The 14,614-nt window shown below is 43.2% G+C and overlaps 1 protein-coding gene across 2 annotated transcripts in view; it reads left to right on the top strand.

Moving 5' to 3' along the window:
- TDRD1 (tudor domain containing 1) overlaps positions 1-14,614 on the top strand; it is a 1,654,170-nt gene that overhangs the window by 378,774 nt on the left and 1,260,782 nt on the right. For both annotated transcript variants that reach the window (XM_085603291.1, XM_085603292.1), the window contains one exon: positions 2,634-2,736. In XM_085603291.1, coding sequence (XP_085459417.1) covers positions 2,634-2,736 — 103 coding nt within the window. The remainder of the gene's footprint in view (positions 1-2,633; positions 2,737-14,614) is intronic.

Raw genomic sequence — 14,614 nt, 5'->3', positions numbered from 1 at the left:
TTTAATCGAATCCAGTGGTATAGTGAGCCCAAGACCCACATCAGGTGTTAAGCAGCACAAGTGCAGTGGTGACAGCACACAGTATAGTGATCAGTATGAGTGAATAGGTATTTTTTAACCTGGTCACTGCAGTGAGGCCTACAGGCTCACTCATTCAAAGTTCCGCTGCTTTGTGCTTACTTACCCCTGGGAATATATTACGGAGTGGTGCGCAGGGCATGAGTGGTGTATCTGCACTGGATGTAGGTGTGCCTAAAGGTGTACCAACAGGCATATGTGTGCCTGTGAATGGTAAATACATGGCAGACTATGGGTTCCTTTACGGGAGACACAGGGCTGCAAGGTGAAAAATGAGGAGAGGAGGTACATGAAACCCCCAAGACAATCCGGTGAGTTGCTGCATTCCAATAAGCTGGAATAGACACACTTGAGAAGGGAAAGCCAGACTTCTACCATACACTTCAAAGGATGCTCCTTGTTTCAACGAGAGGTCATAAGGAAGGGACCTGGGCACATCCCAGGAAAGAGATGGTGCTTATAACAGAATCAAAGAGGAAATAGGGCTGGAGCCCGGCGCTAACATTTTGATACACACATCACTGTGGCTGACATCGAGGTGTGACATTTAGTCACTCCCATGGCCTGTGCTTTGAGGCTATCACTCGTGCTGCTGTGACAGACTGCTTTTAAAGGGAAACGAGTGGAGAGAAGTGGGTACTTCAAAAGTAAGCAAACCTCTGAAATAAAATTCATAAGAGTCAAACCCTAAATCACACTTGGTGTCCCTCAAAGACAGGGAAGGTAGGCAGCTGATTTGGCTCCATAGGTTTAAGGCAAAGGACACCATTACCTTAGGTGAACACTCAGACACCTCTTCTAAACCTCCTAACAAGACCCAAAAAGGGCTCACTCAGAACCTAAAACCTTCTCTGACGTGTTTCCTGCCCAGGAAGAGCTATCCACTTTAGAAGGTCCTCCTCGAAAACAATCCATAAAACACAATAAGTGTGCGAAGTTTGTAATTCCAATCCATCATTCCTCAAATGTTTTAAACAGCCGTTTTTGTACCATTATTTACCTTCCCTTACTTGCTGTAGAACTCGTCCCAAAGCAGGTTATGATTTCTTACCAGTTGCAAACTATTCTACATTGTCAACTAAACGATGAACTCAAATGCATCCAAAAAGGTGCTAATGTACCTAATCTATATAAGGTTTGGAAAATCTAACCAGGGATCAATCTACTTTATCTCATGCTGTACTGAAGTGTCAACAAAACAAAGTTGAACACAATTCCATTACATTTTGTTAAGGTTAATATAGTGACAGATCTTTTGATTATCATTCTCCCCTTCTAGTCTGGCCACCAAGTATCCTCTTTCTTGGCAATTCAATTTGTAGGTTTTCCTGTCTATTATTATAATTTCAATTACTAAGTGTTCTACTGCCTCCTTTGGGATGTAATGACTGTCTTATCCTTTCAGACTGTGATCATTATTGATGACCTCATGATGGATATGGAAATGTTACTTACCTGTAGCATCGGTACTGTCTTGAATAACTTCATTATAATCATGGCGACTATACCTTCTCCCTGATAAAGCAAACACATTGTAACTTGAATTAGGATGTAGCATACTCACTGTAGTAGACTGTCAAAATATTGCCTTCCATTTTTCTCTTTGAAAAGTGAACAATTCCTACAGAGTTTTGATGGCATTGCTTCTCTTTGTATTTCGTAGTCATTCAGATTTTTCTAGTGCTTTTTGCCATTTGTCTATTGTTACAAGAAAAAATTAAACAAAGATACCTTTACGTTTTTTTTGCGTTCATTATGTATTTAAGTGCACTGGAATCCTGATCATATTCGCGGTTTAGAAAGATGATTATGATAGAGAAACTCTGTTAATGGTAAGTAACATTTAACTTAATCCTAAACCATAATTATGTGGTTTGTGTAATCGCTGATTTAGCTGAAATAGATATTCTGGTCAAATCTGGATATTTTTGGGGGAGAGGGGGTGGTGTGAAAATATCCCACTTGGAGCAATTCCACTGATGACTCCCCAGATTTTTTTATCTGCTAAAATCTGGGGGGAATAGGCTTAAAAATGAGGATCTACTGTGAGAATCAAGTTCAGTATTCAAGATTTTCATAGTAATTCCCCTCTTTACTAAACATGTAATCCTACAGTATTCCTAACACGCACAATTGCTGATATTTGTGGTGCCTATAATTCCAGGTGTGAGAATATCAATATGGTATTGCCATGCAACTCATTGACGTGATTAATCATTTCACTTCCACACAACATTTCTTCAATCTGCCTTCTTTAATGCGTAATGTGGTTACAATGTGTTGTGCCCTACAAACTAACAAAACTAAGGAGGCCATTTTGGGTTCCAGGAAGATGGTCTAGCATGTGATATAGATATTATCCACTGTTGTACTTTGTTACCAATATCTTTTGAAGACCTGTTTTCAACTTGGACAGGAAAGTGTGCTGTTTTGTTTCCAAAATATTGTTAAGAAAGGACACCACGGATTTTTAAAAAAATGTAATTTTCTTAATATTGTTGGTTAAAAGCAAAGATTCTGTCACTGATGCCACAGTAACAACTGTTTCATTGTAGGATCACGGAGATGTGGGCAATGTAAACAGGCCTTTTATTGCTCTGAAGCCTGTCAGAAAAAAGATTGGGCGACGCATAGCAATGTTTGCAAGCCGATTAATTGGTGAGTGAAATGGTGCTTTGAAATCCTATTTGCAAGTTGATTTGAGAATGGAAACTGCAGTGGCAACTAGAATTATGGTTTTCTATTACAACGTGTCAGAATTTTATTAAGCCATCGAGGCAAATAATGGTGACCATTCTGACCAAAGTGCCCTCAGATACTGCTTCATTCTAGGCATCCTCCTGCAGGTCTTTCTCTTTATTCGCAGTAGGTTCATGATACTGAGAAGTTAAACATCCAGTGTTATTGACCGTGGGATTTGAAAGACTCCAAAATCCACTCCAAGGTACTTTTTCCTCGAAACACTTGAATATAAGGTCTATCTGTGTGAAAATACATGCTGTAATGCAGCATCTGATATCAAGAGTAGTGTGCAAGACAAACATAATAATCTCGGACTATCACTTAAAAATATAGGATACCTTTAAACTACTCAATCTGAAACCAGTGTGAAGTATTAAAGTGAGACCGTACTGTGGTACGGTTGACATCTGTCTAAGAGTTTTAGATTTTCCTATTTGGTAGGCAATAGGCATAGTGGTGTAAATCTTATCCACCACTCAATGCCGCCTGGTTGATGTATTTTGAAGTGGAATATTTTAAAGCTTATTCCTCAGACCAGTAAATCAACAGTGGCCAGTGTTTTCCAACCTTAGCCTTACTTTAAGAGCTTTTGTGTTTTACAACCACATAGCAGTATGACTCTTAAAGGAGGAGTGTTAGTTACAAACTATGCTCATGAGGTCTCCAGGTAAACTATCACTTTTGAGCCCATGTCCTCAAGGAAGCTCCTTGGAGGAACTTACATACACTAGTATGTGCATTGTCCAAGACGGTGACCTGCAACAATGATGACTGTACATGAGCGGCTGACATACCCATACTTCATCAGCATGTTCTCACAAATAGTATCATGGACCTATATGTACCAACAGAGACAAAATCATCACTTTGTGGAGACTGGGGACTAGTGTTACAGCACTGAGCAGAATAATGGAAGACAAACTGAGATGAAGGGGGGTGGTGCAAGGAATGAGAAGATTGCAGAGCTGATAAGAGAAATGACTGTAGTTAGTGTCCCTCTTCTAAAGTCAGTCAGTAACCCACACAAGAGGGCTGTGAAGCAGAGTACATGAACCTTCCCAGTGCATTAGGCTTCACACACTGTACTTCAAGTACTTATAGCCAGCAATCACAACAACGTTCCTTCATTGTCAGAATGCAGTAAAAACTAATGTCCCCGTTGGTTAATCTTTCTAGGAGCCCCAATCAGGACACACTATGCAGCAAATAATTACATAGCTATCTGTGATCTAATGGTTGAGTCTGGTGTGGATTTACTATCTTTCACCGAGACGTGGCTATCTCAGGAGTCTGGGGGTATTTTAAATGATTTGATTTACACAGACTATTTCAAGCTGCCCATAGACAAGGTAAAATAGGTAGAAAAGTGATTTGAAATGTACTAAATAGCTCCTAATAGTGATCCCAATCGATACATTTCGGCAAAAAAAATCCAGGTTTCTCCAGAGTGGTTTCTTTTTTTTGCTGAATGTCAGAACCCCTACGGTTGGGTCAGAAGCACTAGATTTATGACCGCAGCAGTTTCAGGGATTTATTTTGAGTAATCCATAGTGATTGTTGGGGGATATCATTGCTCAGTTTAAAAATGCTGTCTACCCCTTACTCAATCTTTTAATTATCTTTGGGACTCATTCAAACTTATTATGAATTCCCTTTATTCATCATGTGTTAAAAATAAGGCTTTAGGTGTAATTTGTTGTATTTGTTCATATTTTATCTCATGTCCAACATAACCTGTCCCTTGAATATATTGTGTATAATTTATTTTGCCTGTTCTAGAGCAACAACATATGGTTACATATCACGTGAGGCAAATAAATCTACACATTTGGAAAGCAGGATCAGCTGAAGGGCAAACTTGTAAATGTATTATGTGATGCAAAAATGTTTTGTTGATCTGTTGGTCAATTGAATGGATATTATGATCAGCAGAACTCAGTTTAAGACACATTAACACCATGTAGTGCAACTAGGGCTAAATTGGTCTGTATATCCCATAGCTGGTATGCCAAAGAACTAGTGTCTCTTCATCATGATCTGTACTCAGCTGAGTGGCATTAGAGATTGTAATTATTTTCTAGTCTCTAAAGTAGCATGGCAAAAGCTGAACTAAGTATATATGTGGTCTATTAGTAAAACCAAAGCTAAGAATTATTCACAGTGTATATTCTGCCTTCACCAGATATGTCAGCAGCAATTTTTCTCTACTAATAGGGAACATGGAAACCTTCCTCCTATAGTGAATATTAGGGCATCTGAGGCAAACGTTAATAGCAAAAATATTTGTGATCTAGGTCTCTGCTATTAAAGATACTGTGCACCGATACAAAGGCCCTTTGTCATGTTTAAGGGCATTGTCTAATATAAATGGGAGTAACATATTGAAAGAGTTAGTCCTGTTCTCTGAAGATAGGTTTGTTTTTCTAGGCCAACACGGTCACCTAAAGACCTCCTTCTGCTTAGTAAGATTTTTAAGGAATTTCTGCGGAGAAATTTTGCACGCCCCAAGAGTAATAATAATACTTTGTCGGAAGTGAAAGTGCCTGAAGAATTCAAATATGCAGTTATGAGACCTTTATTAAAGAAACAATCACTAGGTGCCAGGATTTCTAAAATTATCGTCCAATGTCTGTTTCCTTTCTTGGTGTAACTGCTGGAAATGGCAGTTATTGGCTTTTGTTGAATTAAATGACTTTTTGGAACCCTTTCAAGAGGTGTTTTAGACCAAGCGGCAGTACAGTGTCCGTGATTGTTGCCTCCTTGAATGATTTGAACTGATGTGCAGATAAACTATGTACAAACTTGACCCTGTTGGACCTTTTAGTCTTTAGTAACATCAACCATCAGATCCTGCAACCATCTGATGATCATTAGTATAGAAGGTCTGGCTTTTGATTGGATTTGAGATTCTAAACCCTGCCCCCCCCCCCCCCCCCCTCTCCCTCCCCCCCCCTGTTTTTTATGGTAAACAAGGGATCATTCTCATCATTAACCCAGCCAATTTGTTATGGAGTCTTCCCTGCAATAGATATTATCCCCACTATTATTTAGTCTTTACATTGCCCCTTTGACTGGACTGATCCAATCACATGGGTTCAATCTGTACATGTATGTGGGCAATGTACAGATTGCTTTAAAAATCTAAAGGCTTTAAATGTTACGGCACTCCAGTTCTTCGACTGTGTATCTCAGATGGAAAATGACCACCATTTGAAACTAAATGATAGCACAATAGAGATTGTACTTGTGCTTTGAAATCTGCTTCTTTTTGGAATCTGTTATTTTAGCCTGCTTTGATTGGTCCTAAACCAGTCCGTGCAGTGTGTTAAGAACTTAGAGTCTAAGTGGACTCCAAACTTTATCTAGTGTAGCAGATCCAGTCTGTGGTGGATGCTTGCTTGTGCCAGTTGTGAACGTTACAGGCTGCTAGATCTTATCAGTTTTCCTCATGTGCAGATTCTCAATGCTTTCATTGCCCTTAGGGTAGACTTTTGTAATGTGATCTATTTGGACCTACCAAGCTATTTGATTCACAGTTAATGAAAAACTATGCAACAAGGTTGGCATTAGATTTGAAATCAAAATATAATCTCATAAGTATTGTCCTCCCTTCATTGACTTCCAGTTAGAAAAAAATATTTGTTTTTTTTTGTTGAAAATTGTTATTGGCATTTCATATTTAATAGGACACATGTACAGTTCATACCTACTATCATATATACCTTCTTCCGGTAGCTGTGTATCTATATCTTGACATCATTATCTTTAAGGTGCTTGTTCTTAAACATACATATTACAGGTTATTATGCCATTTTAACCACAAACAAACAACGTCCCCCCGCCCCCCCCCCCCCCCCCCCCCCCACTGTGTTGTGTCAAATCTGTAGGTGAATAGCGGAACAATCTTCCCACTGATCATTTCTCATCTCCAGTATGTTCTCTATTATTGCCTCATTAGGTCGTCCCCACTGTACCAGAGCCCTCCTCACCCAACCCCATTGATTCCTCGTCCAAGACGGGGGGGTCTTTTAAGTCTATCATGAGGGACCAGGCTCATGCATCCTCTTCTACCTTTTCATCCCACCTAATCCTTTTCATTCTAACTAGCTCTGTTATTGCCCATTCACTCATATCTTTTTGCCACCCTCCAGCATGAGGAGATTCGAACTAAGCCACCTCATTGCTATCCTTCTTTTTGCCAACACTAGCCCTAGTAGGAGAAATGTCCTACTGAACATTTTGGGTTTAGGCATAGGGAGCAGCTCCAATATCACTACTGGGATTGTTTGTGTGAATTTCCACCCTGTGGAATTCGTACCCTATCTATTACATTTCCCCAGTATTGTTAGTGTGGGACCGTCCCATATCATATGGATAAAATTTGCTTCTTCTTGCCTGCATCCAGGGCATTTATTAGTGCAGTCTGGGTATATTCTATTTAAGATCTGCGGGTCAGGTAGGTCTGATGAATAATATTATATTGTACAAGTTTAAATCTCGCGTTTGAGCTTACCTATTTAACTCCCTTATTTATTTTTACCGATTCTTTTTACGGCGGGGGTCCATCTAATCTGTCGTCCCATCTTGCCTGGACTGGAAGGGGATTTTTGGGAGATAGTCTCTCAACGCTTTGTGTATATGTGCGACTAGTCTACGACCTCCGGACAGGCTCAACAGTGCCTGAAGGGTCGATGTAGTGGGCGGTTCTTGCGTAAATATTGGCCACATTTCATGGGCAATTGCTGAGATCTTTGCATATTATAAAAATTGAACCCTCCCCAGTTCATACAATTTCTCAGCCTCTTCCCTAGTTATGAAATGTGCAATACTATATAAATCTCCCTCCGTGTAACATCCTCCCGCCGTCCATCTTTTAATGGATATAGAATCCGCTATCTTTTTAAAGGGTCTCACCACCCATAATGGTATGTCTGGGGCATAAGGCCCTTGTCAAACTACCTTTTTAACTGCTATTTTCCATATCGTTGTAACATGTTGAATAATAAGTGGGTATGATCCGGGCACCCCAGCTCCCATCATAAGGAGCTCAGGTTAGGGGATCCCTCTGTGTGTTCTTGCCATTAGTTGTTTCTCCCAGTTATTATGCTCATCTAACCAATGTACGGCATGCTGGAGTTGTGTGGCTATATAATAGAGCTCCAGGCGTGGTACCGCCATTCCTCCGGCTTTTGTTGGAGAGTGTCAGATTTACTCGCTTCCTCCTATTACCCCACAATAGTTCAGTCAGTAAACTCTCTAATTGTGTAAAATATTGGTGTGGGATTTTCTACAATGAATTCTGCAGAATATATAAGCATCTTGGTAGGATTACCATTTTGATTAGTGCTACTCTTCCCATGAGGGAAAGTGGAAGCTCCTTCCAGAACTTGATGGAGCGGCTGATACTTGCTATTGCTCTCCCTATGTTGTTTTCTTGATAGGCGGTGGGAGTATGTATCAATCGTATTCCTAGATACCTGATCTCTTTTGATACCCATGTTAGCCCTATATTAGGTAAGTCATTCTCTGGTTTCCTGGCTAGTTTCCCCCATAAGGAACAATTTTGTCTTTCCAAGGTTAAGACGGAGATTGGATATTGCTCCAAAGTTCTTAAGTTGTGTAGGAAGAGCTGGTACCCCTTCGTCCGGCTGACGAATATATACTAACGTATAACTTATAACGTATTTGAATTCCCCATCTTCCCAACTTCTTTCTCAATGTAAGCATTTTTTATGGTTGCGACATAAAGCCATGTATTCTACAAGACACAATGCCTTTAATTGCTTTTTTGAATGAGATCATCCAGTACAATTTCACTGATCTAGATTTAAAATGCTATTGGTATTTCCTCGAGTCCAGCGTGTATCTTTCGGCAGCTGTTAATTTTCAGCTGCTGCTACGGAAAGATGGAATTATCTTCCGTAGTATCTTAGGGAGGAAGCTAATCTTAGATTCAAGAAAGGGGAGAGCATGTAGCCTTACAGCTAGAACGGTCGACCTCGAAGCTGGGGAACCGGGTTCAAGTCTCTGCAACGACGCTCAACAGCCTGTGATTCTGGGCATATCACTTAATCTCCCCATACCTAACAAAAATGAATGTGTCCTTCTGTAACGAAACTGGTGCTATGTAAAGCGCTCTGATACCCAATGTCTCCGGTCTAGTTTGCGCTATATAAAACAAAAAAAAACAAAAAAGAAAGGTTGTGAAGACATGGCTTGTCCCTAAACATGGTTAGATGTGCCTACCAACCCAATGTAGGACTAAGGTGATTTCTGTTTTGTTCTTCTGTCTTTAAGTGGCATTCTATAGTTTCTTATGTAGGCTTGAGTGCCTGGATAATCCAGTAGGGATGGCTTTACAAATTCCATAAACTTTGCAAGTGGATACCAAAGAAAGGTGATAAACCCTGAGAAAGGTGAGAAAGGTTCATCACACTTGTGATTAATTGGACCTTTGAAAAAACAGGTTATAAGTCAGGATGGGTAAGAAGTGTTTTTAAGTTTTCTCTAGGTGGCACTTGCTCCATTCATGGATACTTATTTATACACTATACATCAAGAAGAGAATGACAAATGTCCTAGCTGTCGTAACGGAAAGTTTCAATTCTATTAAGGACTCCGAGGCGAGGATTAGGGTGTCCTTCATTTTATTACAGAGCAGCCATGTTAACCAGTAATCACAATAATAAACAAAAAAACTTAATTTCCCATTACCCCCAGGGAAGAAACTGAAGTTCATAAAAATCAGTCCAATATTCAATCAGGGAGCGTCAAGCAGTGTGTAAGCCCCCTTGTCTGTTGCCCTCTTTCTTCCTGCAACCAAACCAAAAGTGGAAGTTCCTCATTCCTGTTTTAAAAAATCAGTGCTGGTTATTTAGAGAGCACTGTTAAACCCGGGAAACAATTCCCAATGTCAACAAGCGAAATTCCAGCTAACAAATCTGACAACCCTAAAATACAGTACAGATCATACCAAGGATTCAATAACTGGGCAAACTTGACAGGGAATCAAGTTAGAAGAGTACCATACAGCATAAATCATCGTAAAGACATCCAAAAAACGTGACCTATGCTTATACTGAGTCCAAGGACCCAGAGTGGGCCATCACTTATGCAAGGATGGGTTAATCCTCACCTTGAGTCCTTAAGAGAACTTCAACTTTTCCTTAAGATAGCTAGAAAAGTTTTCATTCTATTGCTGGACCCGGAGGCGAGGATTTTTCTGGTCAAAGCTTGTCCACTACCAGAGCCACAATGGAGGAAGCTGGCTTGAAATAAAACGTTTTGAAGGTCGAATCCAAAGACCAGTCAGCTGCATTCAAAATATCCTCTAAGCGGGCTCCTAGAACAAAAGCTTTGAAGGCCATTGCTCCCTGAGTGGAGTGTGCACCAAACATCTTGGTGTCAATTCCTGCTGCCAGCATGATCTTTGCTTTGGTCGGTAAGGAGACTGTTCGAAAGGCTTTCTCCAAGCAGTTAATTGTTGCTTCTCCCTGTGGCGACAAAGCTCTGCCGTCATACTCTCATATGGTTTGATACATCTGACAGAGCACAGTTTAGGCACGTCCGAAAAGTCCGGGTAAGAAATCACTCGAAAATTACATTTTGTTTGTCTGGTAATTTGGAAGGTAACTCCTTCCGGTGTGACGAACCTTCCCATGATGTCTGGGGCCCTAACATATGACACCTTCCTGTAGGAGATGAGCCACAGCAGAATGGCTAACTTAGCTGATAACTGCTTCCAGGAGAGGTATGTGTTACTTGGCCATGAAGATAAATTTAAAACCATATTCACGTCCCAGATGACTGAGTTTCTGGGTTCTAGAGGCAAAGAAAGCCTAATGCTGTGAAGCAACTTGCGAATCAGGGGATGTTCGCCCACTGGTGTATCTGCGCTTGCTACGTGGGCCACCTAAATCACACATCTAAACGTATTCACTGATCTGTAGGCCATGCCTCATGCTTCTAAAGTGGTCTTTTGCAGACACCAACCCTCGCATCTAGACTAAGCTGAATGATACCTCTTAACGGTGCCATCCGCCGAAGCCCAAAAGAGGAGGTCTGCTGCGATACCTCTTTACGGTGCCATCCGCCGAAGCCCAAAAGAGGAGGTCTGCTGCGTCATCTTGCCCTGTAATCCTCCACGTCGTGAGCTGAAGGTTGACGTTCGTCACCAGATGGTGAGGATTCCCCGATGGATCGGTGAGAAGATGATGAGAATGGAGTAGATGCATTGGAGAAGCCCAAGAAAGTTCCATCTGAATTGGAAGCCACACTTGTGACAGTCGCAGAAAGGTGATCAACACCACATCCGCCTTCTGCCTGTGCACTTGTGTGGTCAAGCGCATGATCATAGTGAATGGAGGAAAGGCATAACTCTGCTCCCAAGACCAATCCTGAAGGAAGGCATCGGATCTTAACTGCCCTCCGGGTCCGGTCTCCAGCTGAAGTACCGGGGAAGCTGGTAGACGAGACGCGAACAAGTTGATCAAGCATGGACCTCAGATGGAGGACAGAGCCTGAAACATTGTTGGAACGAGTTGCCACAGACTGGAACCCCTGAGATGGCAAGAGTGCCAACCCACTACTTGGTTAGCCGGGCCTGGGAGAGTCTGGCTTTACTGAGACATGTTGTTCGAGGCAATACTCCCTTAACGTCCTTGGCGAGGTTGGAGAGGGCCCTCAACCAAGTGCCTCCTATATGGTTGATGTGGTGGACCGGTGCCACATCGTCTATTTATGGCAGGAGGCACAACTGTACCCGGCCCCTGGTCCAACATTTGACCGCAAAGAAACTTGGCATCAATTCCCGGCAGTTGATGTTAAGGGATTATTCCTCGGTGGACTATACTCCACTTGGGGTTAATAGCCAACAGCGATTTTCCCCCCCCCCCCCCAATTCCTAACCACTGGCGTCTGACTCGATGACCAGGTCCGAGTGGGAGCTGAAAGTGGTGCGCTTATTCCATGATTCCATGTGGGATAGCCACCACTGATGCTCTTCCTTGGCCGCCTCCGACAGGGGAATAAACCCCCCGGCAAAGATGAGACGCTTTTAGCAGTTGTTAGTTAATGAGGTTCTGTTGCACTAACCTCCCACTTTTTATCTAGGTTTTGATGCAACTTTGACTGCAGAGTCTAGGTCCCCGCTGTACAGGTTCCCAGTACCAGTGTTCCTTCCCTAAAACAACCCCCAATTGGTACTTCTGTCCACTGTAAGTCCCTAGTAAATGGTACCCTGGATAAGTAGGGCCTGAAGAGGGTCCCTTGGGACACCCCTCACTGAGAGAATGACACTGCCCTTGCAGCCTGCATGCCCATGGTGAGGGAGAAAATGACAGTCGACATGGCACCCTGCCTGGGTGCCATGCCAACAAGAACTGCCTGACAGAATAGGTAAGTCACCCCACTAGCAGGCCTCACAGCCCTAAGGTGAGGGCATATCTGCATGAACAGATAGGCCTCTACAATATTGGGCACCATTTCCTAACAGTGTCGGTGCCAGAGTACATGGGCTGGGAACTCGAACTCTAGTTCCACCTCACCATGCTGGCTTCACTGAAAACAGGAGTGTTTGGTACTAAACTACTCCTTTCAATAAATCCACACCTATCCCAGTGTGGGATTTATTGTACCATTTACCCAGAGGGCACCTCAGAGGATCTACCTGAATCCCTACCACCCCAGGTGTGGTCTCTGACGAGCTGTAGGCTGCCAGCCATCACCAGACATGTTTCTGGACCCCTGGGTTGAGAGCCCCTGCTCTCTGGGACCAAAAGCAATGCACATCCTGAGCAGAGGTGTTGTGCCCCCAAGATGGGCCAGTGCTCAAAGGGGGAAGCTTGCCGCCTTTGAAATGCAACTACCAGCTTCTGCTGCTAGTAGCAGATGGCAGCCTTTGGTTAATACCCCTCACTTTGTGTGAAAAAACCAGTGGGAAAATTCTAAAAGATAGGTGTGCCCACCTCTGACAACCCCACCCCTAAGATGGGGGAAGCGAGGTAAAGCACAACTTTTAGTCCCAGCCATCTTGAAGATGGGAGGACCCCTACAATCAGGGCTAAGGCTATGCCCCCTCCCAAAGGAGGGTGACATAAGATGTAGTCATCCCAGATGAGGTGCCCATTGACCCTACCTGCTACTCCCCTAAACCTCCTCCTAAACTAAGTATTTAGGTGACTTCCCCAGACCTGGCCCTCAAATGCGACGGACCAAAGAAGACGACGATCGCTGCCGGACCATGAACTGAACCACTGCAGACAAACCCCAGCAAGAACCCTGCCACCTTCAACCGGTTCGACCACTGGACCTACTGTTATTATAGTAACTCTGCAAGGCCTCCAAAAAACCCCGGAGACCTTTCAACCTTCATCAAAGGGCCTAAAAACTCCCTTGGGACTAGAGGCTCTAGTCCCTGGTGGTACCAGATCCCTCGGGTCAACGCGACTCACTGCTACCACATATCTCCATGACCACAGTAGTAGAGGACTGGCACGTGTGCCAACGTGTCTCTACCCGGTCATAACACCTTGCAACAGAACGACCTCCATGACCTCGAGGAATACTCTCAGCCCGACGACCTGAGCTGTGCCCAGGCCTGTGTCCGAGAGCCCATACCCTCCTGCAAGTGGCCCGGTCAGCCTCCTTTTGCCCCTTGTACCCTGCCTAGCGCCTGTGACCTCTGTGTCGTTCTGATGGCGGAACTTCTCCATCCGGTCAACAGCAGCCAGCCGCCGGCAGCCGCGATGGTAACTGTATTGGTGGTCTGCTGAAAACCGTTCCGCTTCATTGCTCTCTGCGGACTGTGAGGGTAAATCTCATTGCTAGTATCGACCGCCTCTGGGCAGATACTGAATCCTGCACCTCTTGGGTGCCCCTAGTCTCCCATGACCGACATTGCCCAAAGTGATGGCCTGCGACCCCTGAAGACTGGACTGGAACTGTAAGTGTATACGTCCCTGTTACAACGCACAATTGTTTTCCTCCACAGGATTATATTGAACTGCTCTGAAATTTGCACCGTCAAACTTCTGAACCCTGAAAAGTATTTTTAATAAAAAAAGTACTTGCCTTATTCCGAAGATCTGGGTCTTCAAATAAAGTACAAACAAAGTATAATTTGTATAAAATTGATCAGGATCGCCTTCTTGAGTCGTGTCAATTATTGATCATGTGTTTACAATAAATGTCTTACACTCCTCTGTTAGGCCTGAGGCTACTTGCCCACACTAACACTAATAGAACACTTTGGGTTTAACATTGAGCCCTGTACACATTTGGGGAACCCCTGGACTCTGTGCACGGTATTATCACCTAGAAATATCACATACAGAGCCAGCTTCCTACAACCGTTGTAAGGCCTGAAAGTGGAGAGTCCTTGGAAAAATGGCCTGGATTGAAGATGACACAATACCTAGCACCCTGGCTATCTGGAGGTGGGAGGTCCTCTGCTTCACTTTTGTTCTCCTGACTTCATTTCTGGGGTTTGCTATCTTCCTGGAAGGAAGACTCGTAGTTGCCACCAAATCTATCATAACCCCCCGGAAGGGGATGGGGTGCGCAAGGATCAGAGTGGACTTTGCTTGGTTTGTGAGAAACCCCAGGGACTGAAGGAGATTCACTGCCATCTGAAGGTGTCCAGATAGTGCCTATGTGCATTGGTCCATCAGCATATCAACCAGGTATACTATCATGCGTATACTGGATGCACTGAAACACTCTTACCAGTTTCAGAACCTTGGTGAAACACCAACGAGCTGATAACAGGCCGAAAGGTAGAGAGGTGAACTCGAAA

The sequence above is a fragment of the Triturus cristatus genome, chromosome 1_2, assembly GCF_964204655.1.
Source record: "Triturus cristatus chromosome 1_2, aTriCri1.1, whole genome shotgun sequence".
Taxonomy (NCBI): Eukaryota; Metazoa; Chordata; class Amphibia; order Caudata; family Salamandridae; genus Triturus; species Triturus cristatus.
The sequence above is the reverse complement of the archived record's forward strand: the minus strand, read 5'-3'. Positions and strand labels throughout refer to the sequence as shown.